General features: G+C 42.8%; 1 protein-coding gene across 1 annotated transcript; it reads left to right on the forward strand.

Moving 5' to 3' along the window:
* Positions 1–12,338: 12,338 nt before the first annotated feature.
* On the forward strand, positions 12,339–15,047 carry LOC116145854 (2-methyl-6-phytyl-1,4-hydroquinone methyltransferase, chloroplastic). The gene is made up of 4 exons (XM_031431289.1): positions 12,339–12,457; positions 12,563–13,169; positions 13,685–13,991; positions 14,730–15,047. The coding sequence occupies exons 2-4, from the start codon at positions 12,622–12,624 to the stop codon at positions 14,883–14,885; spliced, it is 1,011 nt and encodes a 336-aa protein (XP_031287149.1). The 5' UTR covers positions 12,339–12,457; positions 12,563–12,621; the 3' UTR covers positions 14,886–15,047.
* The last annotated feature ends 6,000 nt before the right edge of the window (positions 15,048–21,047 follow it).

Consider the following 21,047-nt stretch of genomic DNA (forward strand, 5'->3'; position numbering starts at 1 on the left):
ATATTTTAATAAAACAAAGAATTATTGAAAAAAAAAAACTGTTTCAATGATTTAGAAAATTTAGCTTTAGGGTTTATATAAGAATTAAAGGTTAAAAATTAAAGAAAAAAAAATAGAAAATGGGTGTATTTAGAAAATTATCATATCATTAAGGTTAAACTTATCAAAACAAAACTACATTTAAAAGTTGGGGATCCTGATCAATCTGATGGGGACTGAAAATCACTTCTCGTTAAATATTAAAAATAAAGTAATACTAAATCCACAACCCAACCTCACAACCTTCTCTCATAACTTTCGACATAGCAACTCGTCATTGATCAATTCACAAAATGGGTCTTGCTTGTTTGTATGAGTTATGTTTGCCTATTTGCAAGCTAACCAATGACGAACTGTTACGTAGGGGTCATGAAAGAATGTTGTGAGAGAAAGTTGTGGACTAGCATTATTGTTAAAAATACATATATTTTTTTCATTAAAACCCCATAGATGTTTATTTTAACATGGATAACACAATAAAAACACATAAAGTCATCCAATTATTTTAAAATACACCAGCTTGTAAGGGTGAGTTTGTATAAAAAGTCTAATATATTTTACCACCCATACTTTTCAAACAAAAAATTTTTCAACTCTTCTAATTAATTTTTCTGGCTTTAATTTTAAGGAAACCACTAATTAATGCTGAAATCAATGTTTTAATTTGTTACGAATTTGAAGCAGCTTAGAGAATGAGTGAGATTAGGAGTGAGCATGAAAATTGGTTCTACTAGGAACTGGCAGATACCCAGGGTTCCGGTTCTGGGTAGGAATCGAAAACGGCCCTCACGAGGTAGGTTTCGGTTCTAAAAAATAGAAATTGGGACCCTCCGGTTCTGGTTCCTTCATTCCAGGAACCGGGAATCAGAACCAGAACCTGGAATAAGGTACCCTGTTACGAACCGGTAACAAGGTACCCTGCAAGGAACCGGGAAAAGAGTCGGGGTTTATAAAAACTAGTATACAACATTGGCGGGTTTCATTAAATTTTACCCCCAGACTATATATATAACTAGTGAACATTTTGGATTTTGGATATGAAGAAGCTATGAATAATTTTAATATATAATCTTACACTATATATTAAAAGTAAGACTATATATTAAAATTATTTGAAATATTGAAATTAATTAATAAGGAAAAAATTATATTGTTATAGAATATTTAAACAAATGGGGGTGTATTTGTTTATTTTACAGGTTTTTTTGTCATTTTGTAAAGTTACAAGGACCAATGTAATTATCCAAGGTACCCGAAAGCAGAAACGGAACCTGTGATTATCCAGGTATCCGGAACCGGAACCAAAACCTGTGATTATCCAGGGTACTTGAAACCGAAACTGGAACCTGTGAAACAGGTTTCAGGTCCAACAATTGAGGAGTCGGAATTGGTCCGTTCCAGTTTCGGTTCCTAATTTTAGGAACCGACCGATTCTGGTTCCTCCAAAAATCCCAAGGTACCCAGACGTGATACACCTCTAAGTGAGATAGCTAACAAGGTTTTATGGTTTGAAGAAGTCACTAATTTTGTTTTAACCAGTTGATGCTTGATTTTGACACCAACGACTCGCACGACAAAGTGCTAAGCAGACTTAGAAATTACACGTGATAGAAAAATATGAAACGAGTGAATAAATGGGAAGCGATTTTTAAAGTGGTTCGGATGCTTAAAAGCGAATCTTACGTCCATTGCTATTGTATTAATAGATAGGTACAGTCAGGTCGCGTGTGGCGGGCTGAGTTACAATCTAGAAAGAATGTGTGTAAGCTATTTTAAACTAAGATCAGCCCATCCCGTAAATGAGAGGGGTGTCCTCTATTTATAGTGGGAGAGTTCAAGGTAATGATTACGAGTTTGCAAGTGGGTATGTGCCGTGTAAGTCCTTCCTTGCATCTCATTGGTTATCTGCACGAGAAATATTCTCAAATTGCGTAGGGCTTAGGCAGGTGAATAACCCCTGGCCACTCGCAAGTCTAGTATTCATCTGCTGCACTGACAAGAACCGTATCTCTCCCATCACTGTGTGATGTGGCAACGTCTAGACAACACAAAACCTTTCTGAATCTTGATTGGCTTTTGCTGACGAGAGTCCACATCAATCCTAACTTTTTAGGCATAACATAACCCTTCCGATTTTAACTAATTCAATTAATATGCCCAAAATGAATGTGACAGGAATTGTGACTGTTGTGCCCCAGGAAATAAAGGGCTGACGTGGGAAAGTCACGTGAAGGGCGACCTGCTCCCGTCAGAGCAGCACGCACACGTCAGACCTGCCAAGTGATGTGGAGCCCACACGCGTCCATTCTCCTGCAACAAGTCGTGCGATGTCAGCTTGGAAAAAGGGAAATGGGACATAAAGCCGGATTATATACTGACAATTACACCAAACCACGGATTTAGTGATGATTATACCTTCGTTCAGTATAAAATAGGAAGACCCCTCATTAAGGGGATTCGGCCATTTTTACATAAAGCAGCAGAAATCACCCTCTCTGTAAACTTTTCTTTGACTTTTTCGTCTGATGTAATCAGCTCGCGACCGCGACCTCACCACTAATATCAATGCAAACCATGGACGTAGGACTTGCAATCTTAGCGTCCGAACCACTTAAAAACCTCCCTCTACAGTTATTACTTTTCATATATTCCATTTTCAGTGCATCGAACAGTTCAATTGATATATCACGTAAAAATCGTTGGTGTAAAAACTAGCATCAACAGTTGGCGCTAGAAGGAGGCCTGATTTAGTGTATACCCTTCATCGGAGAATCTTGACCTACTAGTCTACAGCTACAATGGCCCGCCAATCTGAACCTGAGCAAGGGAACCAGCATGCAGAAACAGTCCCCCTGGCCAGGGACACCCTTCCACATACCTCTAATTTCGCAAAATGCTGCTGGGAATACCCCAACAGCCCGCAACTGACCCTGCCATCAGGAGTTACCTGGAGAGGTTCGATAATACTCTCCAGACAGTCAACCAGAGGTTGGACCGTCGGACCGGCATGTCATCTACGACAGCCAGAGCGTACAATCGCCAAAGACGCCGCAGGTCGCGCGGAAAGCGCGGCAAGGGCGATAGCTCGTGCCGCGAGCCTGCAGCGCTAACGCGAAGGGTAAACAAGTGGCAAAAAATAAGCCTACGGGTTCCCAAGGGCCGGCGAATACCAAAGGTGCCCCTAGCAGGGTATCAGCAAAGCTGAGACTCGACGAGAGAGTGGACCCCGAGCTGTCCCACGCCACGATGCAAGCAACCCAAGCAAAAATGCTGGGCATGGTGGTCCGATCACCACCAGCAGAGCAATCCCGATCGTTATGCGGGAGGTTATCACACCTCGCGGGGGCGTTCGTACCACCGCGAGGGTCGTGAAAGTGCCCTCACAACCCGTCGTCTTCACATGCCATAGTCAGCATGTTCGAGTGCGGCCGAAATAACCCCGAGGCGAGGAGAATCCGATCTCCGGACTGTCCTGAACCGCAACCGAGAAGGGAGGGCGCCGAGGGTGAAACAACCCCCAATTGGCTCCATTACCGCAAATTGAGGAGCTGCAGCGCTCTGGACAGGTTAAGGGAGCAGCAAAACGAGCAGACACAGTATCGTCTCTACATCCCCATTTTCCCCTGAATGCTAGCTCCCCACTTCCCAGGGTTCAGAATGCCAGACAGGCGGCCGTTTGATGGAAACTATGATCTGTAGGATCATTTGTATGATTCAACGACCTGATGGAGCTCCACCAGGTTCGGACCTGGCGAAATGCCGATGTTTGGCTGTGACGCTGACTTCTCACGCAAACGGTGGTTAAGGTCGCTCCCAATGGGTTCGATCAGTTCGTGGCCTCAGATGAGCACGACGTTCTTGCGGCCTTTCCAAGCCTCGGAAATTTTCAATGCCTTTGAGCTACCTCAGCAATATAAGGCAAGAAAGAGACGAATCCCTGCATCTTATGTTGACCGTTCTACAGGGAACTCAACAGGTGGCTCACGCCCCAGAGATTCCATCCGAACTCTTATAATACCGGAGTCGCTACACACGTACCGACCTGTGGAAGGAACTGCAGGCTGAGGACGATATTTCCCTCATCACAGATTCCAACCTGGCGAAAAAGTATCTCCGAATAGAGAATTCGCTGGCGGCACTTCGCCGTCGCGATCACGGCACCTCCGCAAGCAGTATGTCAGGTCGGGGAGATAACAGGCGAGCTGATCGCAAAGGAACAATGACGATCAGCGAAAAGGGAAGAAACCCCGCTACGAGCAGAAAAAGTCCTATGCTCCTGTCCCCGTCACGACCGCGACAGGGCCCAATACACCCCGTAATGTGTCCTATCTGCGACTCTCGACAAATCCGAGGAAGCCAGCTGCTCGGTGAGCCAGAACCCATGAAAACTCCTGCAGCGGCCAGACAGCAAGAAATACTGTCGGTATCATCGGGATAACGGGCATCACACTGATGAGTGCCGAGCCCTAAGCAGGCTATTGAAGAGCTTATCAAGAAGGGCACTTCAAGGAGTACATTGACGACTCCCCAAAAGAAAACCAAGGGAGCGAAGAACAAGTGTCGTGATCGCAGCGGTACAGCAGTGTGAACCTGATTTCGGAGGTCGCACCTCGCTAGAAACACGCGGGGGGCACAGGACAGGTATGCTCGGGAAGCGCATCTGACCCGTCAGTGTCATGAGCACATCGCAGCGACCTCAGAAAGCCAGGAAGGAAGAACCAATCACCTTCTGCGAGAAGGAGGCAGCTCGCTTGCTCATCCGCACGAGGACGCTCTGGTAATCACCCCCTGATTTGGATGTCATAATGTCTCAGGATGCTTGTGGACAACGAGCGCTGTGAACATTCTGTTCAAGTCAGCTTTCGATAGAATGAACCTGGTCGAGGCCGACTGAAGCCAGCTTCGATGCCTCTATACGGTTTTACAGGGGATCACCTAACCCCAGCGGAACAATCCAGCTCCCAGTCACGCTCGGCGACTACGACGAGGTGACTAGAGTTACGAGTTCTGGTCGTAGATGCCCATCGGCCTTCAATGGAATCCTAGGGCGACCTCTACTGAGAACCTTCAAGGCAGTTACTTCCATCTATCATCTCAAGATGAAGTTCCCCACCCCGTCGGGGATCGGGGTAAGCGGGTCGCAAAGTGCATCACGCGAATGCTATAAAAGCGGTCCAAATGGCCGACAAGGGAAGGGCATTTCACGGTGCGCACCCGTCAGGCTATGACGATCAGCCTCGAGCCACAGCCCGGTCCAGCAGAGGAATATAGATACCACGAATTCAAGAAATCCCCCCGAGCGGCCCGGTTGAGGATCTGTCTAAAGTATCAGTTGATCCAAAAGAGCCCCGAATGCTAAGATCGGGAGCTGTCTCATCCCCGCTCTCTTTCGAGCTGGTAACTTCTTGAAGGAGAACATTGATGTGTTCGCCTTGGTCGCACGCCGACATGGTCGGGATCAGCTCGGACGTTATCTGCCATTCCCTGAACGTCAGCAGTGAAGCTAAGCCGTGCGCCAAAGAGAAGGCGATGGATCCAGAGCGGTACGCCGCGTTAAAATCAGAATGGAGAACCTTCTCCGAAATGGATCTATTCGCGAAGCTCTCTACCCGACCTGGGTCGCCAACCGCGGTCCTGGGTAAAGAATCCAAATGGTAAGTGGCAACCGCGTAGACTTCAGTGACCTGAACAAAGCTTGCCCGAAAGACAGTTTCTCCCTGCCAAGAATTGACCAGTCGTTGACGCCACCTCGGGGCACGAGCTGTTAAGCTTCATGGATGCATACCGGGATACAACATCCCGATGCATAAGCCAGATGAGGAGCATACGACCTTCATCACGGATAGGGGGCTATACTGCTAAGGTAATGCCTCTCCTCAAGAATGCGGTGCGACTATCAGAGTTGGTCACGAATGTTCTCCGACCAGATGGGAGGACAATGGAGGTCTTGTAGACGACATGCTGGTTAAGTCCCAGTCGCCTCAGAACCTATAGCATCTCGCAGAAATGTTTGACATACTCCGACTCTACAGAATGAAGCTGAACCCTCTCAAATGTTCATTCGGGGTATCGTCAGGAAAATTTCCTGGGGTATATGGCCAACCAGCGGGTATAGAAGTGAACCCGAAAAGATTCAAGCTCTGCTCGATATGGAGAGCCCGACCAGCAAAAAGCAGGTCATGAGTTTGAACGGGCGAATAGCGGCACTCAGTCGCTTCATACAGGCTAATCGACCGCTGTTTACCATTCTTCAACGTTCTGAAGGCCAATAAGAATTCGAATGGACTTCCGAAGCGCGCAGGCATTCCAGAGTATAACAAGAGCATCTGGAAAGCCACCTCTTCTCTCTAAACTCTTCCAGAAATCCTCTCATCTACCTGTCGGTCTCAGTTCGCGGTCAGTGCAGCCTTAATACGGGAAGAGGAAAAGTCATGGCCCGTATATATGCAAGTAAACATCTATCGGATGCCGAGACGCGTATCCGGAAATGGACGATTAGCTTCGCCCTATGATCGCGTCCAGAAAGCTACGACCTTACTTCCAGTCCCATACGATCAATGTAATGACGAGTTACCCCCTCAGGCAGGTCCTCCAGAAGCCAGGCCTCAGGAAAGTTGCTCAATGGGCCTGAGCTGAGTCAGTTCGACCTAAAGTATATGCCCGTCGACCGTCAAAGGGCAGCGTTGCAGATTTCATTTCGGAATTCTCCTATCTCCCAAGCGAGCAACAGTCCCAGCGATCGGGCAAGAGCTTTCAAGACCTATCGACCTGGAAACCTCTACGTCGACGGGTCATCAAACAGGAAAAGAGCCAGTGCTGTCTTCTCCTGATGAGCCCCGAGGGGGCTCGAATTCATGGAATTCTCCGATTCGGGTTTAAGGCGAACCAACATGAGTCCGAATACGAAGCCTCTGCTCGCCGGTTGCGACTCGCCAAAGAAATGGGTGCGACTGCGATCAGTATCTACAGCGACTCCATGCTGGTCGTCAACCAAATTCTAGGAGAATACCAAGCCAAAGAAGGGAACATGGTCCGCTACTTGGAAAAAGCTAAAGCCTCTTTGGGGTCGTTTAGACGCTTTAAAATCGCTCAGATACCCAGGAGAGCAACAATATAGCGGACGCCTGGCAACAGATAGCCTCACATTAGACTCTTGAGCCCTGATAGTCATTCCTGCCTTTTTTGTCACGCTCCGTCTATCACTCGACCGAACAGGCGTGAACGATGGTTCAGTCAGTATTCCTGGATGACTCCCATTAACAGTACCTCAAGGACGGACCTTGCCTACGACAAGGTCAAGCAAGGGTCCGCGAGTAAGGTCTGCTCGCTTCACACTCATCGGGGCTCACTATACAGGAGAGGATTCAGTGCCCTCTCCTCATGTGTAACCATGAAGAACAGACTACTCATGAGGGAAATCCATTAAGGGATCTGTGGTAACCCCACAGCTCGATCTCTCGCGAACAAAATTGTCGTCAGGGATATTACTGGCCCAAAATCCAAGAAGATGCGCACAACTTTGCAAGAAGTGCGACAAATGCCAGCGGCTCGCGAACATCCCGCGAGCACCCTTCACGGCTGGTTACTATGTCAACCCTGGCCGTTTTCCATGTGGGGGATCGACCTTATCGGCCCATGCCCGTTGGAAAGGGGGGGTCAGTAGTAACCCGTTGCGGTGGATTACTTTACAAAATGGTCGAAGCCGAGCCACTGCCACGATCATGACCAGGATTAAAAGACTTCGTTCAAGACCATAGTGTGCCGCTACGAATTCCTCACACCCTTATCTCAGATAATGAAAGCAATTCGATATGAGGATTCAAGCAGTTCTGAACGCAGCTAGGCATCCAGAATAAATTTGCCCAGTCGCCAGGCCGCACGAATGGCCAAGTTGAAGCAGTCAACAGACCATCAGCACACTCTGAAGGCCAAGCTCGGGCAGCCCAAGGGAAATTGGCTGACGACCTCCACCGAAGTTTATGGGCGTACAGGACAACTCCAAGACCTCCACTCTGGAAACCCATTTTCACTAGCCTATGGCTGTGAAGCCATGATCCCTGTAGAGGTCGGGACCGTGTCTCTTCGAGGGACCCTGTACACGAGGACACCATGAAGCACTTCTGAGAGCGAGTTTGGATTTAATTGAAGAACGTACGCAGAAGCTTCACTAAGGATAGCAGCCACCAGCAGCGAGCAAAAGGTTCTTTGACTCAAAGGTCCGGCGAAGAACTTCAGTCCGGAGACCTGGTGCAAAGGAAGTCTCCTCGGGGCCAGAGAGCCAAGTGCGGGGGGTGGACTAGGCCTAACTGGGAAGGTCCTGACCGATCGACAAAGTGATCAGACCAAGGACTACATCTCAAGAGATTGAACGGCTCCAAGGTACCCGAGCTTGGAACGCCAAGCACCCTTCGGCCATACTATCACTAATCCCAAACTCAGCTCAGTTTTTGATAATTTCTTTTTCACGCGTGTACTTTGTTTACTTAAAACAGTTCGAATGTGTTCTGTTCGTATGTCAAAATTTATATGGTAATCGTCATGGTGATCTACATTGTATAGTGCATATTTATAAAAAGAAATTTCAATTGCAAAGAATTCATATACAAAAGTTTAAGACTCGGGTACAAAGGGAGCGGACTCTCTAAACACTAGGCTGGTCGGGAAGATACCTTCGAGCCGGAGCCACCAGCTTGGTCGGTTCCCTGGTCGGGTTCCTGGGTGGCCCCGGTAGCCTGGGTCTCCCTCGCCTGATCCGCAAGGTCGCCTGCCAGAGATTCGGGAGGTCGGAGAAGTCCAATCAGGTTCTTTGCACAAAGGGCGTAGATGGACCCGATCGCCCAGTCCGCGGCCTTCTCCTCCATCCCTCAGATTGATTCTGCATTTCCGCAGTCAGTGCATGATCCTCTCCCGACTCTCTGAAGTTTCGGCCTCAAGGGCCATCTTTCTTGTTCGAAGGCCCCTTTATCTTCTTTCAGTCTCGCTGAGCCTGTCGAAAGTCGCCCGCAAGTTTTCCTGGTCCTTCTCAGCGACCTCCTTGGTGAGCCCGGCGTTGTCCTGTTAAGCTTCTTTTATCTCTCCGCACGACGGTCGAGGCTCCGCCTTTTGGAAATCCACCGTTCGTAGGCGGCGTCCTTTTGGTGCAAATACCTGTTCGCCGCTTCGAACGCCTGTGTTCTTTCGGCTTCGACGGACTCCAAGCTGCTCGCTCAGCTTCCGACTCCTCTTCCAGGTCGCTTGTTCCCTTCGTTCCCCAAGCCTTGTCTTCTCCATAGACATCCCATCGCAAGCAATCCCTGCGACAGAGTACGAGTTAGAAAAATCGATTGAAATTTCAAGTTGCGGCTAGTCTTACCTTGCTCAGATTTGAAACACTAGCCAGCAGGTCGTCGCCGTGTCCGCAAATTCGTCATACGACTCTGATAGCTCGCAATCTACAGGCCGTAAACAGTGTTGCAGGTATTCGGGCAGACTCCCCAACGAGCTAGACAGGTGCTTCTTCGCCTGTCGCTAGCACCTGCTTCGCCCACGGGCTCCTCCCGACCTCCGGGATCCTTGGCGCGACCCAGAGGTTCTCCCTCAGATTCAGTCTCCGACCCTTCGGCCTGAATCTGTTTTCTTTTCTTCGACCTTCTGGGCCGGAGCCTTTCGCTTGGGACAAGCGGGTCGGGCGCCTGAGCGCCTCGCTGACCTGGTTGCCCCTTGAGCGCGGGCGGGGCTGAGCTGGGCTGTTGGCATCGGCCTGTGCCGGAACTCACGAGCAGCCTCGCCTCCCTCTCGATCCCGTCGAGGAAAGACCAAACGGTGCCTCGGCGACTGCCCGTGATTCCTTTGGGGTCATCATTCCTGCATTCAGTCGTTATTAGATCGAAACCAATTCGCGACAGTAATGGACTAATGTGTGACTTAACCTTCTTGAGGTTCTAAAAGACCCCCACCCGGTCGCTGAAAAACCGTACTTTTCCAATTCGTCGTATCACAATGCTTCCTCGCGCGCGACTATCCTCGTCCATGGTAGTCTCCGAACAGATAACAAGCCGTTCCGGGTCGGCGAGTAGCGACTGCTCGATTCGTGTTTAATTAACTGCAAACAAAGCAGGTCCGTTACTACAGATCGGCGAGCAGTAATGAACTCAATAGAAAACCTACTTGATCTTGAAACGGCTAATAGCCGTTGTACAGAAAAAGAAACTTTGACTCGTAGCTCCCCGCATGTGTGGTGCTATTTACCCCGCGGCAATGGTATGGCAATCGCGAGATAGGTATACTAGTCTTGTCCCTACTCTTCTTAAGGTAGTCGGGCGACGACCGAGCTCTACCGCCTTTGGCTCTCCCAGCCGCGCTCGCATCACTCCATGGTACTCGCGACAGCGATGACATACGCGTTTGCGTCAATTGCATCGGTGCGATCCCGAAATATCCAGGCCGACCCTGATGAAAGATGGAAGGGAATCCTCCCTCACCCTTGAGATCTCTCTGAGGATCGCGGCGAGGCCAGTGTCTGGGCGCCGCACGATCTGGTAGGTCTAGAACACCTCTCGCGTATCGTACTTGCTTCTTTATTCTATCAAACTCTCGAAGAATAATCCGAGTAAACATCGAGGGGCTGGTGCGTCCTCGGGGACTTCCCGCGAGGACGAGCTGGCTCCTTCTCGGGTCTGGATGTTGCTGTTCCATTCCATCTGCAACATCGACAGACACGGCATTAGAGCCTTTGTGTTTCGTCCCAGTAATGACATACTCCTAAAATCTATCAACACCTCGAGCCGGCCTCCACGCTCGACATCCAAGGCGGCGTCGTGTCCCTGTGAAACGCCGAGAGACCCACGCCACTGTTTCCAAAAAAAAAAAAAAAAAAGAGAAAATATCATATGTAAAGGAAAAAGGAACCTTTACTCTTGGACGCGAAGCTGGTGCCGAAATTCTGTATCGATTGCTGAAAAAACGCCGATCGGAGAAAGTTGTTCCTGCGTGGCGAAGGTTTTCCCTTGAAGCGAAGAAATTTCGTGGCCTCATCAGAAAAGTGATGTTTTTATATGATGTTGCGACTCGACGTTACCACCCCTTGGACTGAAACGATAGCCCTTCTCTCTCTCTCATCCGCATTAATTCGGCCCCACGTCTCATTACATGACTCTAAGATCGTCGTTTCGTTACGCTGCCCACTAACGCGTCAAACGGTGCCAACTCAGCCAGCGAGCAGTTATGTGCGACAAAGCTTTAAAACGCGCGCAGATCGCCTGCAAGCACTAACCAAGTTCATTGATCCGTACAATAAGCGTCCTCAGACCAGTCGCTAAGTGATATTGTCATGACACTCTGCGAGCTTCGGCACAATCGGCTCGCCGGTCTGTACCGAGCTCACCCATTCAGGTCGTGCTGAGTCAACGCCGACGTATTTAGTTTCCAAGGTCCGACCTTCGACCTGAAAACAGGGGGCTCTGTTGTGTCCCAGAATAAGGGCTGACTGAAGTCACTGAGGCCGACCTGCCTCCGTCGAGCAGCACCACACGGTCAACCTGCCAAGTGATGTGGAGCCACACCGGTTCCACTTCTCCTGCAAAGTCGGATGTCAGCTTGGAAAAAGGGAAATGGGACAAAAGCCGTTATTCATACTGACCATTACACCAAACCACGGACCTTTAGTGATGATTATACGCTTCGGTTCCGATAAACATAGGGAAGACCCCTTCATTAAGGGGATTCGGCCCTTTTTACAATGAAAACGCAGAAATCACCCTCTTTCTGTAAACTTTTCTTTGACTTTTTCGTTCTGATGTAAGTCGCTCCGACTGCGACCCTTACCACCCACCAATACAATTGCAACCATGGATTTTAGGACTTGCTATCTAGCGTCCTACCACTTAAAAAACTCCCCTACAGTTTATTTTCTTTTCATATATTCCATTTTTCACGTGCATCGAACGTCAATTGATTTATCACGTAAAAAATTCGTTGGTGTAAAACTAGCAATCAAGTGACATTATTCTATACTATAAATAATAAAAAGTTTTTCTCATCCACAAAATATATAAATAGATTTCCCAATGTTATAATTGCAGATAACATGCCTCTGATCTCATATATATATTATATATAATATATATATATATATATCTATATATAAGCATTTTCTGTACCAAAGATCCTCAATGCCCAACAGAAGTGGTGAATAAAGCCAATTGCAACTCCACGTAGGTGGAAGGCGAATGAATTTCGTGGTCTTTGGTGTCACCCTTCAAAGGACCCCACGTCTCTTATTTCTCACATAATGTATATAAATTTATTTATTTTTGTTTTCTTCTGTTAATGTGTGTGATTGAAATGTATTCTCCTCCACAGAACCACAGCCACTGGTTGTTGTTTACTTAAACACAACTCTCACTCTCACACAAAAACCTCATTTCACTTCTGGTAACGGGTAAGCCCTATTTCTTCTTACATTTGCTTTTGCTCTTTTAGCTTCAATCAAGAACACTATTTTTTGTTAAACTGCAAGATTTTGCTGGTGGATGTTTTTCAATAGGCTGCAAATCACTGAAAATCTGGTAAAAATCTAAACTTTCTTTGTGGGATTTTCGTGTTATGGCGTCTTCAATGCTGAATGGTGCTGAACACCTCACGCTTCCCAGAGGCGTAAGCCCAAAGGGGTTAGGTTTCTTGGGGTCTGATTTTCACGGGAGGCATATTCCCAAATTGGGTTTAATCTCTAAACCTAGAACCATAAAGTCTTTGAAATGTAGTTTGTCAGCTTCTAGGTCGGCTTCACAGCCAAGATTCATTCAACACAAAAAGGAGGCGTTTTGGTTTTATAGATTTCTGTCAATTGTGTATGACCATGTTATAAACCCTGGTCACTGGACTGAGGACATGAGGGATGATGCTCTTGAGCCTGCTGACCTCAGTGACCGGAATATGATAGTTGTTGATGTTGGTGGCGGCACTGGTTTTACTACTCTTGGAATTGTTAAGCACGTGGATGCCAAGAATGTTACAATTCTTGATCAGTCTCCACATCAGCTTGCTAAGGCGAAGCAGAAGGAGCCATTGAAAGATTGTAAGATTATTGAGGGAGACGCCGAAGACTTACCATTTCCTACTGATTACGCTGATAGATATGTATCTGCTGGGAGGTATATTTGAACTCTCTTAGTTGCTGATTTTAATTGCTTTTCTTGTTTACCTGAAATCTATGAACATGCCAAATTTTGGCAAGTTTTATTGTTCGTAGTTGTGACGTTGGTATTGGTTATGCAGGATAGTTTAATTGGTCATTTTTGAGAATTTTATGGTTGTTCTTGCATGTCTGCTTATTATAATTTTACAGTTGCTCTCAGAAATGAGAAATTCAGAATGGTTTTATTTCCATTTAGTTTGAAAGAATAATTAAGAATAGTCTCCGAACGTGTTTGTTATATTTATTAGAGGGAAGTCAATATACCTGCATATGTAAGTCGTTATCTGTGTGTGCATTTATTTAGGAAATGTGTTATGCATGTTAATGCAGTTTCTTTTTAATACTAAAACTAATATAACTTAGCTGACTTTCTAAGGGGTTTACATTTAAGACTTACTTTAACTGAGATAGAGACAGATCAACTTTCTTTGTAATGTCTCTTATTTGGAAAATATGATTGTATCTTCGCAGTATTGAGTATTGGCCAGACCCACAACGTGGCATCAAGGAAGCATACAGAGTTTTGAAACTAGGAGGAAAAGCCTGTTTAATTGGTCCAGTGTACCCAACATTTTGGTTGTCTCGCTTCTTTGCTGATGTTTGGATGTTGTTTCCGAAAGAGGAAGAATACATTGAGTGGTTCCAAAAGGCTGGATTTAAGGATGTCCAATTGAAAAGAATTGGCCCAAAATGGTATCGAGGAGTTCGCCGGCATGGATTAATCATGGGATGTTCTGTAACAGGTGTTAAACCTGCATCCGGAGACTCTCCATTGCAGGTGATAATTTGAACTTATTGCACTCTTTGGTTTTTGGCCAAATTGTATTGTGTTTATTCTCTCAGCTTCACTTCTCTCTAGTTTATGCAATAATATCTTGCCTTCTTGTGAAAAGTTGATCACTTGGATGAAATTATTAAACTTAACTTCACTGTTTACCTTAACAAAATCAGAACGGAAAAAATCCAGACTTAGGTTGAGAGCTTGACACCCTAACAGATACAATGATTGATAGTTTCATAGAACTTATGTGTGTTTGTTTCATTTACGCCTTTTGAGGTGATGATTAGAACTATTCTGTGTTACATACTCTTGACTTGGATTCATGATGCACTATTAGAAACTCAAGTTCTTACTTGAATCATCTGTGATTCAATAAGATAGTATTTGATGGTAATAAGAACGATTTTAGGAAAAGGAATGGTGGCAGTATTTTCTCGCAGGAATAAATGTAGAATCAACATTGTTTCAAATGCTGGTGTAAGAAAATTCTATCACCATTCAATACAACTGCAGCCTTCTTTAAGTTGGCTAAAAGGCGAAAAGGGATTTACATTTGGACTAAAAAACTTTTGGAATAAACTCGGTGCTTTCGGGATACCATAGACTACTGTAGTATGCAACTACATATATATTGTTGTTTCTAGTGTAAATGGCAACTGAAATCCTATACCCTTTTTCTAACAGCCATGCAAATCCTTAATATTCAACCCTTTAATATTTTTCATTTCATTGCAGCTTGGTCCAAAGACAGAGGATGTATCAAAGCCTGTAAATCGGTTTGTATTCTTTCTGCGCTTCTTATTGGGTGCCATGGCTGCAACATACTATGTACTGGTTCCTATATACATGTGGCTCAAAGATCAAATTGTTCCCAAAGGCCAACCAATCTGAGAGACGGGGGAGAGGGTTTTGAGCTGCTGACGATGTGCTTCCAGTTTGTGGATGTTTCTTCAATGTCCTGTTTAATAATCAGCAATTGCATGGCATTTTGTACTTGTGAAACAGATGGAATTCATAGCATCTTAAATTACTTCTTACTTTTTTAAGGCATCAGGCAAATTCTTGTAATTTGCACTTCCCATTTTTTTTGTTTTTTTTTCCCACAAATCACAAGCTCTACCCCAGGTTGATAAGGAATTGCATTGTGTAAATGGTAAAACGGACTTCTCCAATTCCTTTTAGGTGACGTTCTTCAAATTTACTGGGTCTTCCCTCACAGAATTTGCCTGTGTAGCGTGGTGGATACTTTACAAAATTTCAAAAACGGTTTACAGATGAATTAGGAAATTGCAGAAGGAATTAGAATAAGATTCTGAGAACATGTTTGGTACATTATTGGAAAATATTTAGATTATTTTTTACTCTATATTTGCTAATTTAGCTAAATATTCTCTAGCAATAAAAGTTTTAAAATTAACAAAAACACTTCACCCACCTAACTTTTTGCGGGCGGTCAGCCATCATTGTTGGACGGTGGTCATCAGTTATTGGAATGGTACACGACCAGTTGGATTTGACAAGTCGTACGTCAATCTTGTCTTTTTTGGACAGATTCATCGTGGATCTGACTGAAAAATGTCAAATTTATAGCCATAATCTGGCCGTCGTTAATGGTAAGATAGATGTGGTCAAATTTGGCTATCAACAGTTAGATTTATAGTGGATCTGGCAGAAAAAGGAAAGAGCGGCGCCCGATCGGCCAAATCTAGCTGGTCATGCGCCATTCCGGTGACTGATGACCACTGTCCAGTGATGGGGATCGGCTGTTGGCAAAAAGTTGGGTGGGTGGGGGTGTTTTTGTTAATTTTAAAACTTTTATTGGGAAAGGTAATTTTTAAAATGTTGAGTTCAATAGAATATGATTGAATGTTGAAGAATATTAAAACAAACACATTTTTTATTTTTTAGGATGAATAGTGGAATAAGATAAGGTGAGAATAGCCTACCAAACACATCCTCATATTTCAAATAATGTACCAAACAAGCCGATCATTTTTAGTAAGGGTGTGCAAAAAAATCCGATATCCGGTCTGTATCTGATCTGAACTGATTCGAAAAAACTGGATATCTGAAAATTTGGATCGGATTTAGATATTAATTTTTGGAATATCTGGATTTTCAGATCAAATACTGGATCGGCTCTTCAAAGAAACCGAATATTCGGATCAGATTCAGTTTTGTCCATAACTACAAGTTTTAATAATTTATTTTGGGGTCTAGCGAAGAGTGGTAAAGTATGTGGACTGTTTTGAGATATGATGACAATTTTGGGGATCAAAATGATGATGTGGTAGGGAGTACTAAGAATAATGCAAAATTTTAGGGGGCAAATTGATATTTTTCATAAAATTCGGATAAAGCCGGATCACAAGAAATCTGGATCGGATTCGAATCAGGTTTCATCTTGATTCGAATTTTCTAATCGGATCAGAATATCACAAATCGGATCGGATATCCGGTTTTGCACATCCCTAATTTTTAGTGTTAGAACTTAGAAGTAAATGACGAAGCAGGATATGACCGTCACACTAAAATCAAACCTTTCCACAAATCTTTCTCCATTTTAATCCTGGGACAGTGTATTGCGAAGTCTTCAACAATGGTCTTCACTTGTAAGTGTTTATAAGGAAGGGGCAAACCCCTCATCTATTATTTTGATCAACATATATATTAAGTTGCCAATATGTTAATGATCACTCACAACATAAAAGTATTAATAATTATCGAATACTATTTGTTGGAATGCAAATGGTTGAAAAATATGTTATCCACCTTAATAGTTACGTAATATTTAGTTTACACTTTTAGGAGATTCTAGGAATCATTAAAATATTTTATTTACCTTATTTTATAGTTTACTTTAGTATGAATAGGTTATGTTAATTCAATCATAATCAATTCAATAATAACTGAATTCAGTAAATTATCTTCTTGAGTCTCATTTGTCTATCTTTCACTTTCACTGCTCATAATTCCGACATAGTATTAGAGTATATCTTTTGAAAATACTTTGATTCTCTTCAATTGTCTTTCTTATCCTCTAAATTCTGACATGATATTAGAGCTTAGGAATTCAGGTAGTAACCTCGTTCCATGAGGACTCTACTTCAGCAGAGCCAACAATAGGCAATTTCACCCGTTCTTACCAAATGGATCGGGAACTTGCAATATTGGATGGATGAGGACTACATCTCCTATTGTTTCGCTAGTATGAGAAAGGTTGCTTTTGTGAAAATAATTCGTGATAAGCAGACCGGTCAAGTAAAATGTTATGGCTTCGTTGAGTTTGTTACCCGTGCTGCTACCGGTCAAATAAAGGGTTATGGCTTCGTTGAGTATGTTACCCGTGCAGCTGTGAAAGAATTTTGCAGATCTTTAATGGTAATCCAATGCCAAATTGTAAGCAAAACTTTAGACCGAGTTGAGCTTTCTTTAATGCTGGTGAGAGGCGTGACAAGACTCCTGATTTCAAATGACTCAAGGAGAAAATACGATTATCGGAAATCTAGATCCTATGAAGAAAAAATAGTCAGATTTTTCGGATAACAGTCAGAAGAATTCAGTAAGAAGAAATTATCTATCAAGGAGAAAAATTTCAGCGATTAGAGACTTTCCTCCATTTTGTGGGCCAAATGCTTCATGTCTTATTGAGGGAAAGTGCAGCCAAATAATTTCCTTGAAGGGATTGCATTCTGTTATCGTGCGGACTGATGAAGAAGAGGATGACATGCAAGAATGAATGGCTTCAGATGATTCCGACAACATGTGCATATTTTTTGCGAGCTTGGTTTGGAATGCAAATGGTAAACATATGTTATTTACCTTAACGGGGCATATGGTTTTGATAATGTTTTATTACAATAAAAAAAAAATTATCAGTAAGATAAATAATTTTGAGAATTATATATATATATATATATATATGATATTTTTGTCCAAATAATTAATTAATGAGATTAAAGAAATCATTCAACAAGTTAAGTTAATTGTTATTTGACATCAAATGGAGGGCATTTGTGTTTGGAATTTTTATTATGTAAGGGTAAAATTGGAACAAAAATAGGATTACTACAATAATCTTAAAATATCACCTTTTGAGTTGGTAATCACATAACCCTCTATTGGTGCGTTTGGATCGGGGTCATATAAGATTACGGGGGTAATTTTCGTTTAATTTTTAAGATTCCCTTGTTTAGTTTACAAGTAATAAAATATTATGGGTATCTTTTATTACAAATAGTGTTTACTGTTGGTAATATAGAGGGTAATCAGATTATCCCCCAAGAGGTGTTGTTAAAAGATTACCGAGGTAATCTAGTTTTTATACCTATTTTACCCTTAATTAAACACCATTTCGGAGACAATTGTCCTCAAATGTCTACCAAATAACCATTAGCCCAGACCCCTTACATTTGACAATTTAGCTAAAGCACCACAATCACAAAAAAGTTTAGTTAACAAAATACCCTCAACTACCCAAGGCCAAGACCATTGTCGGCCGCTGGCTACAGTCGCTGTAATGGCTCACAACTGACGGGTTCTGGCCAGTTGTGTGTTGATAAGGCCGTGTACGGTCAGATCTGGCTATTTCTATAGGCATTTCATGACCACATCTTCAGTAGTGAAACGACCTTATCGGTCAAATCCGATCCATCATGCGCCATTACGACGACTGCCGAAGGTGGTGGCTGGCTGTCGGCAATGACTTGGGGTGGGTGGAGGTGATTTTGCTGCAAATTAAAGTTTTATATGACACTGGTGTTTTAGCAAAATTTCAAATGTAAGGGGTTAAAAGAAATGATTCAAAAAATAAAAATAAAAATAATATTATATTAATATTTGAAAATGAGGGTAATTTAGTAATCTATATAACATACCCACCCATTTATCCTCCCAACCAAACATATTCATATAACATATTCACCAATTTATTCTAACCAAACATTCTCAATAATCTTCAAGATAATCTATATTTCCATTAATATGACATCTCCATAATAAAACATTCCCCGAACCAAACGCACGTTATATCACCTCTCCTATCACCTGAGTAATAAAAGATTACCAGAATATTTTATTACATGCTAAACCAAACATGGTAATAATCGGATTAAAAGATAGATTACCGAATTAATCTTCTTAGAGCTCTTACCATATGCAGCCCTAGTAGCAAAGTAATATTTAGTTTACTCTTTTAGGAGATTCTAGGAATCATTACAATATTTTACTTACCTTATTTTATAGTTTATTTTAGTATCGAAAGGTAATGTTAATTCAATTATAATCAATTCAATAACAATTGGATTCACTAAATTATCTTTTTCAATCTCCTTTTCTATCTTTCACTCTTCACAGCTCATAATTCTAACACTATTAAATNATTGGAACAAAAATAGGATTACTACAATAATCTTAAAATATCACCTTTTGAGTTGGTAATCACATAACCCTCTATTGGTGCGTTTGGATCGGGGTCATATAAGATTACGGGGGTAATTTTCGTTTAATTTTTAAGATTCCCTTGTTTAGTTTACAAGTAATAAAATATTATGGGTATCTTTTATTACAAATAGTGTTTACTGTTGGTAATATAGAGGGTAATCAGATTATCCCCCAAGAGGTGTTGTTAAAAGATTACCGAGGTAATCTAGTTTTTATACCTATTTTACCCTTAATTAAACACCATTTCGGAGACAATTGTCCTCAAATGTCTACCAAATAACCATTAGCCCAGACCCCTTACATTTGACAATTTAGCTAAAGCACCACAATCACAAAAAAGTTTAGTTAACAAAATACCCTCAACTACCCAAGGCCAAGACCATTGTCGGCCGCTGGCTACAGTCGCTGTAATGGCTCACAACTGACGGGTTCTGGCCAGTTGTGTGTTGATAAGGCCGTGTACGGTCAGATCTGGCTATTTCTATAGGCATTTCATGACCACATCTTCAGTAGTGAAACGACCTTATCGGTCAAATCCGATCCATCATGCGCCATTACGACGACTGCCGAAGGTGGTGGCTGGCTGTCGGCAATGACTTGGGGTGGGTGGAGGTGATTTTGCTGCAAATTAAAGTTTTATATGACACTGGTGTTTTAGCAAAATTTCAAATGTAAGGGGTTAAAAGAAATGATTCAAAAAATAAAAATAAAAATAATATTATATTAATATTTGAAAATGAGGGTAATTTAGTAATCTATATAACATACCCACCCATTTATCCTCCCAACCAAACATATTCATATAACATATTCACCAATTTATTCTAACCAAACATTCTCAATAATCTTCAAGATAATCTATATTTCCATTAATATGACATCTCCATAATAAAACATTCCCCGAACCAAACGCACGTTATATCACCTCTCCTATCACCTGAGTAATAAAAGATTACCAGAATATTTTATTACATGCTAAACCAAACATGGTAATAATCGGATTAAAAGATAGATTACCGAATTAATCTTCTTAGAGCTCTAACCACATGCAGCCCTAATAGCTAAGTAATATTTAGTTTACTCTTTTAGGAGATTCTAGGAATCATTACAATATTTTACTTACCTTATTTTATAGTTTATTTTAGTATCAAAAGGTAATGTTAATTCAATTATAATCAATTCAATAATAATTGGATTCATTAAATTATCTTTTTCAATCTCCTTTTCTATCTTTCACTCTTCACAGCTCATAATTCTAACACTATTAAAAATTTATATCCAATTTAGGGTATAAATGAAGAAAATTTTACTTGGTTACACATAAATAAAAACTATATTTAAAGAAATAAATAAAATTGGTAAAGAACCGGATGCAAAATAGGCTTCCGGTTTTGTGGGCAACAAGTACAACTCCACTCGGTCTCATCCCAATATCAGGGAAGAATTCCCCGAAACTGGAAGTTGGCCAGTGATTCCCAGCCCGATGGGGTCGGCTTTGTCCGGATGCTCAACCCAACCCTGCCGGATATAATTGCTAACCTTACCTACTGTGAGGATTAGTAAAGATCCTCACTTTGAGATGGCCGAACCCAACACACCAAAAAAAAAAAC

Source organism: Pistacia vera, unplaced genomic scaffold (genome assembly GCF_008641045.1).
Source record: "Pistacia vera cultivar Batoury unplaced genomic scaffold, PisVer_v2 Contig468, whole genome shotgun sequence".
Lineage (NCBI taxonomy): Eukaryota > Viridiplantae > Streptophyta > Magnoliopsida > Sapindales > Anacardiaceae > Pistacia > Pistacia vera.

Bases quoted from the DNA above. Each gene is read 5' to 3' on its own strand.
- LOC116145854 (XM_031431289.1), top strand. From the start codon at position 12,622: ATGGCGTCTTCAATGCTGAATGGTGCTGAACACCTCACGCTTCCCAGA. The intron at 13,170-13,684 runs GTATATTTGAAC...GTATCTTCGCAG, and splicing joins AGATATGTATCTGCTGGGAG to TATTGAGTATTGGCCAGACC. The intron at 13,992-14,729 runs GTGATAATTTGA...ATTTCATTGCAG, and splicing joins CCGGAGACTCTCCATTGCAG to CTTGGTCCAAAGACAGAGGA.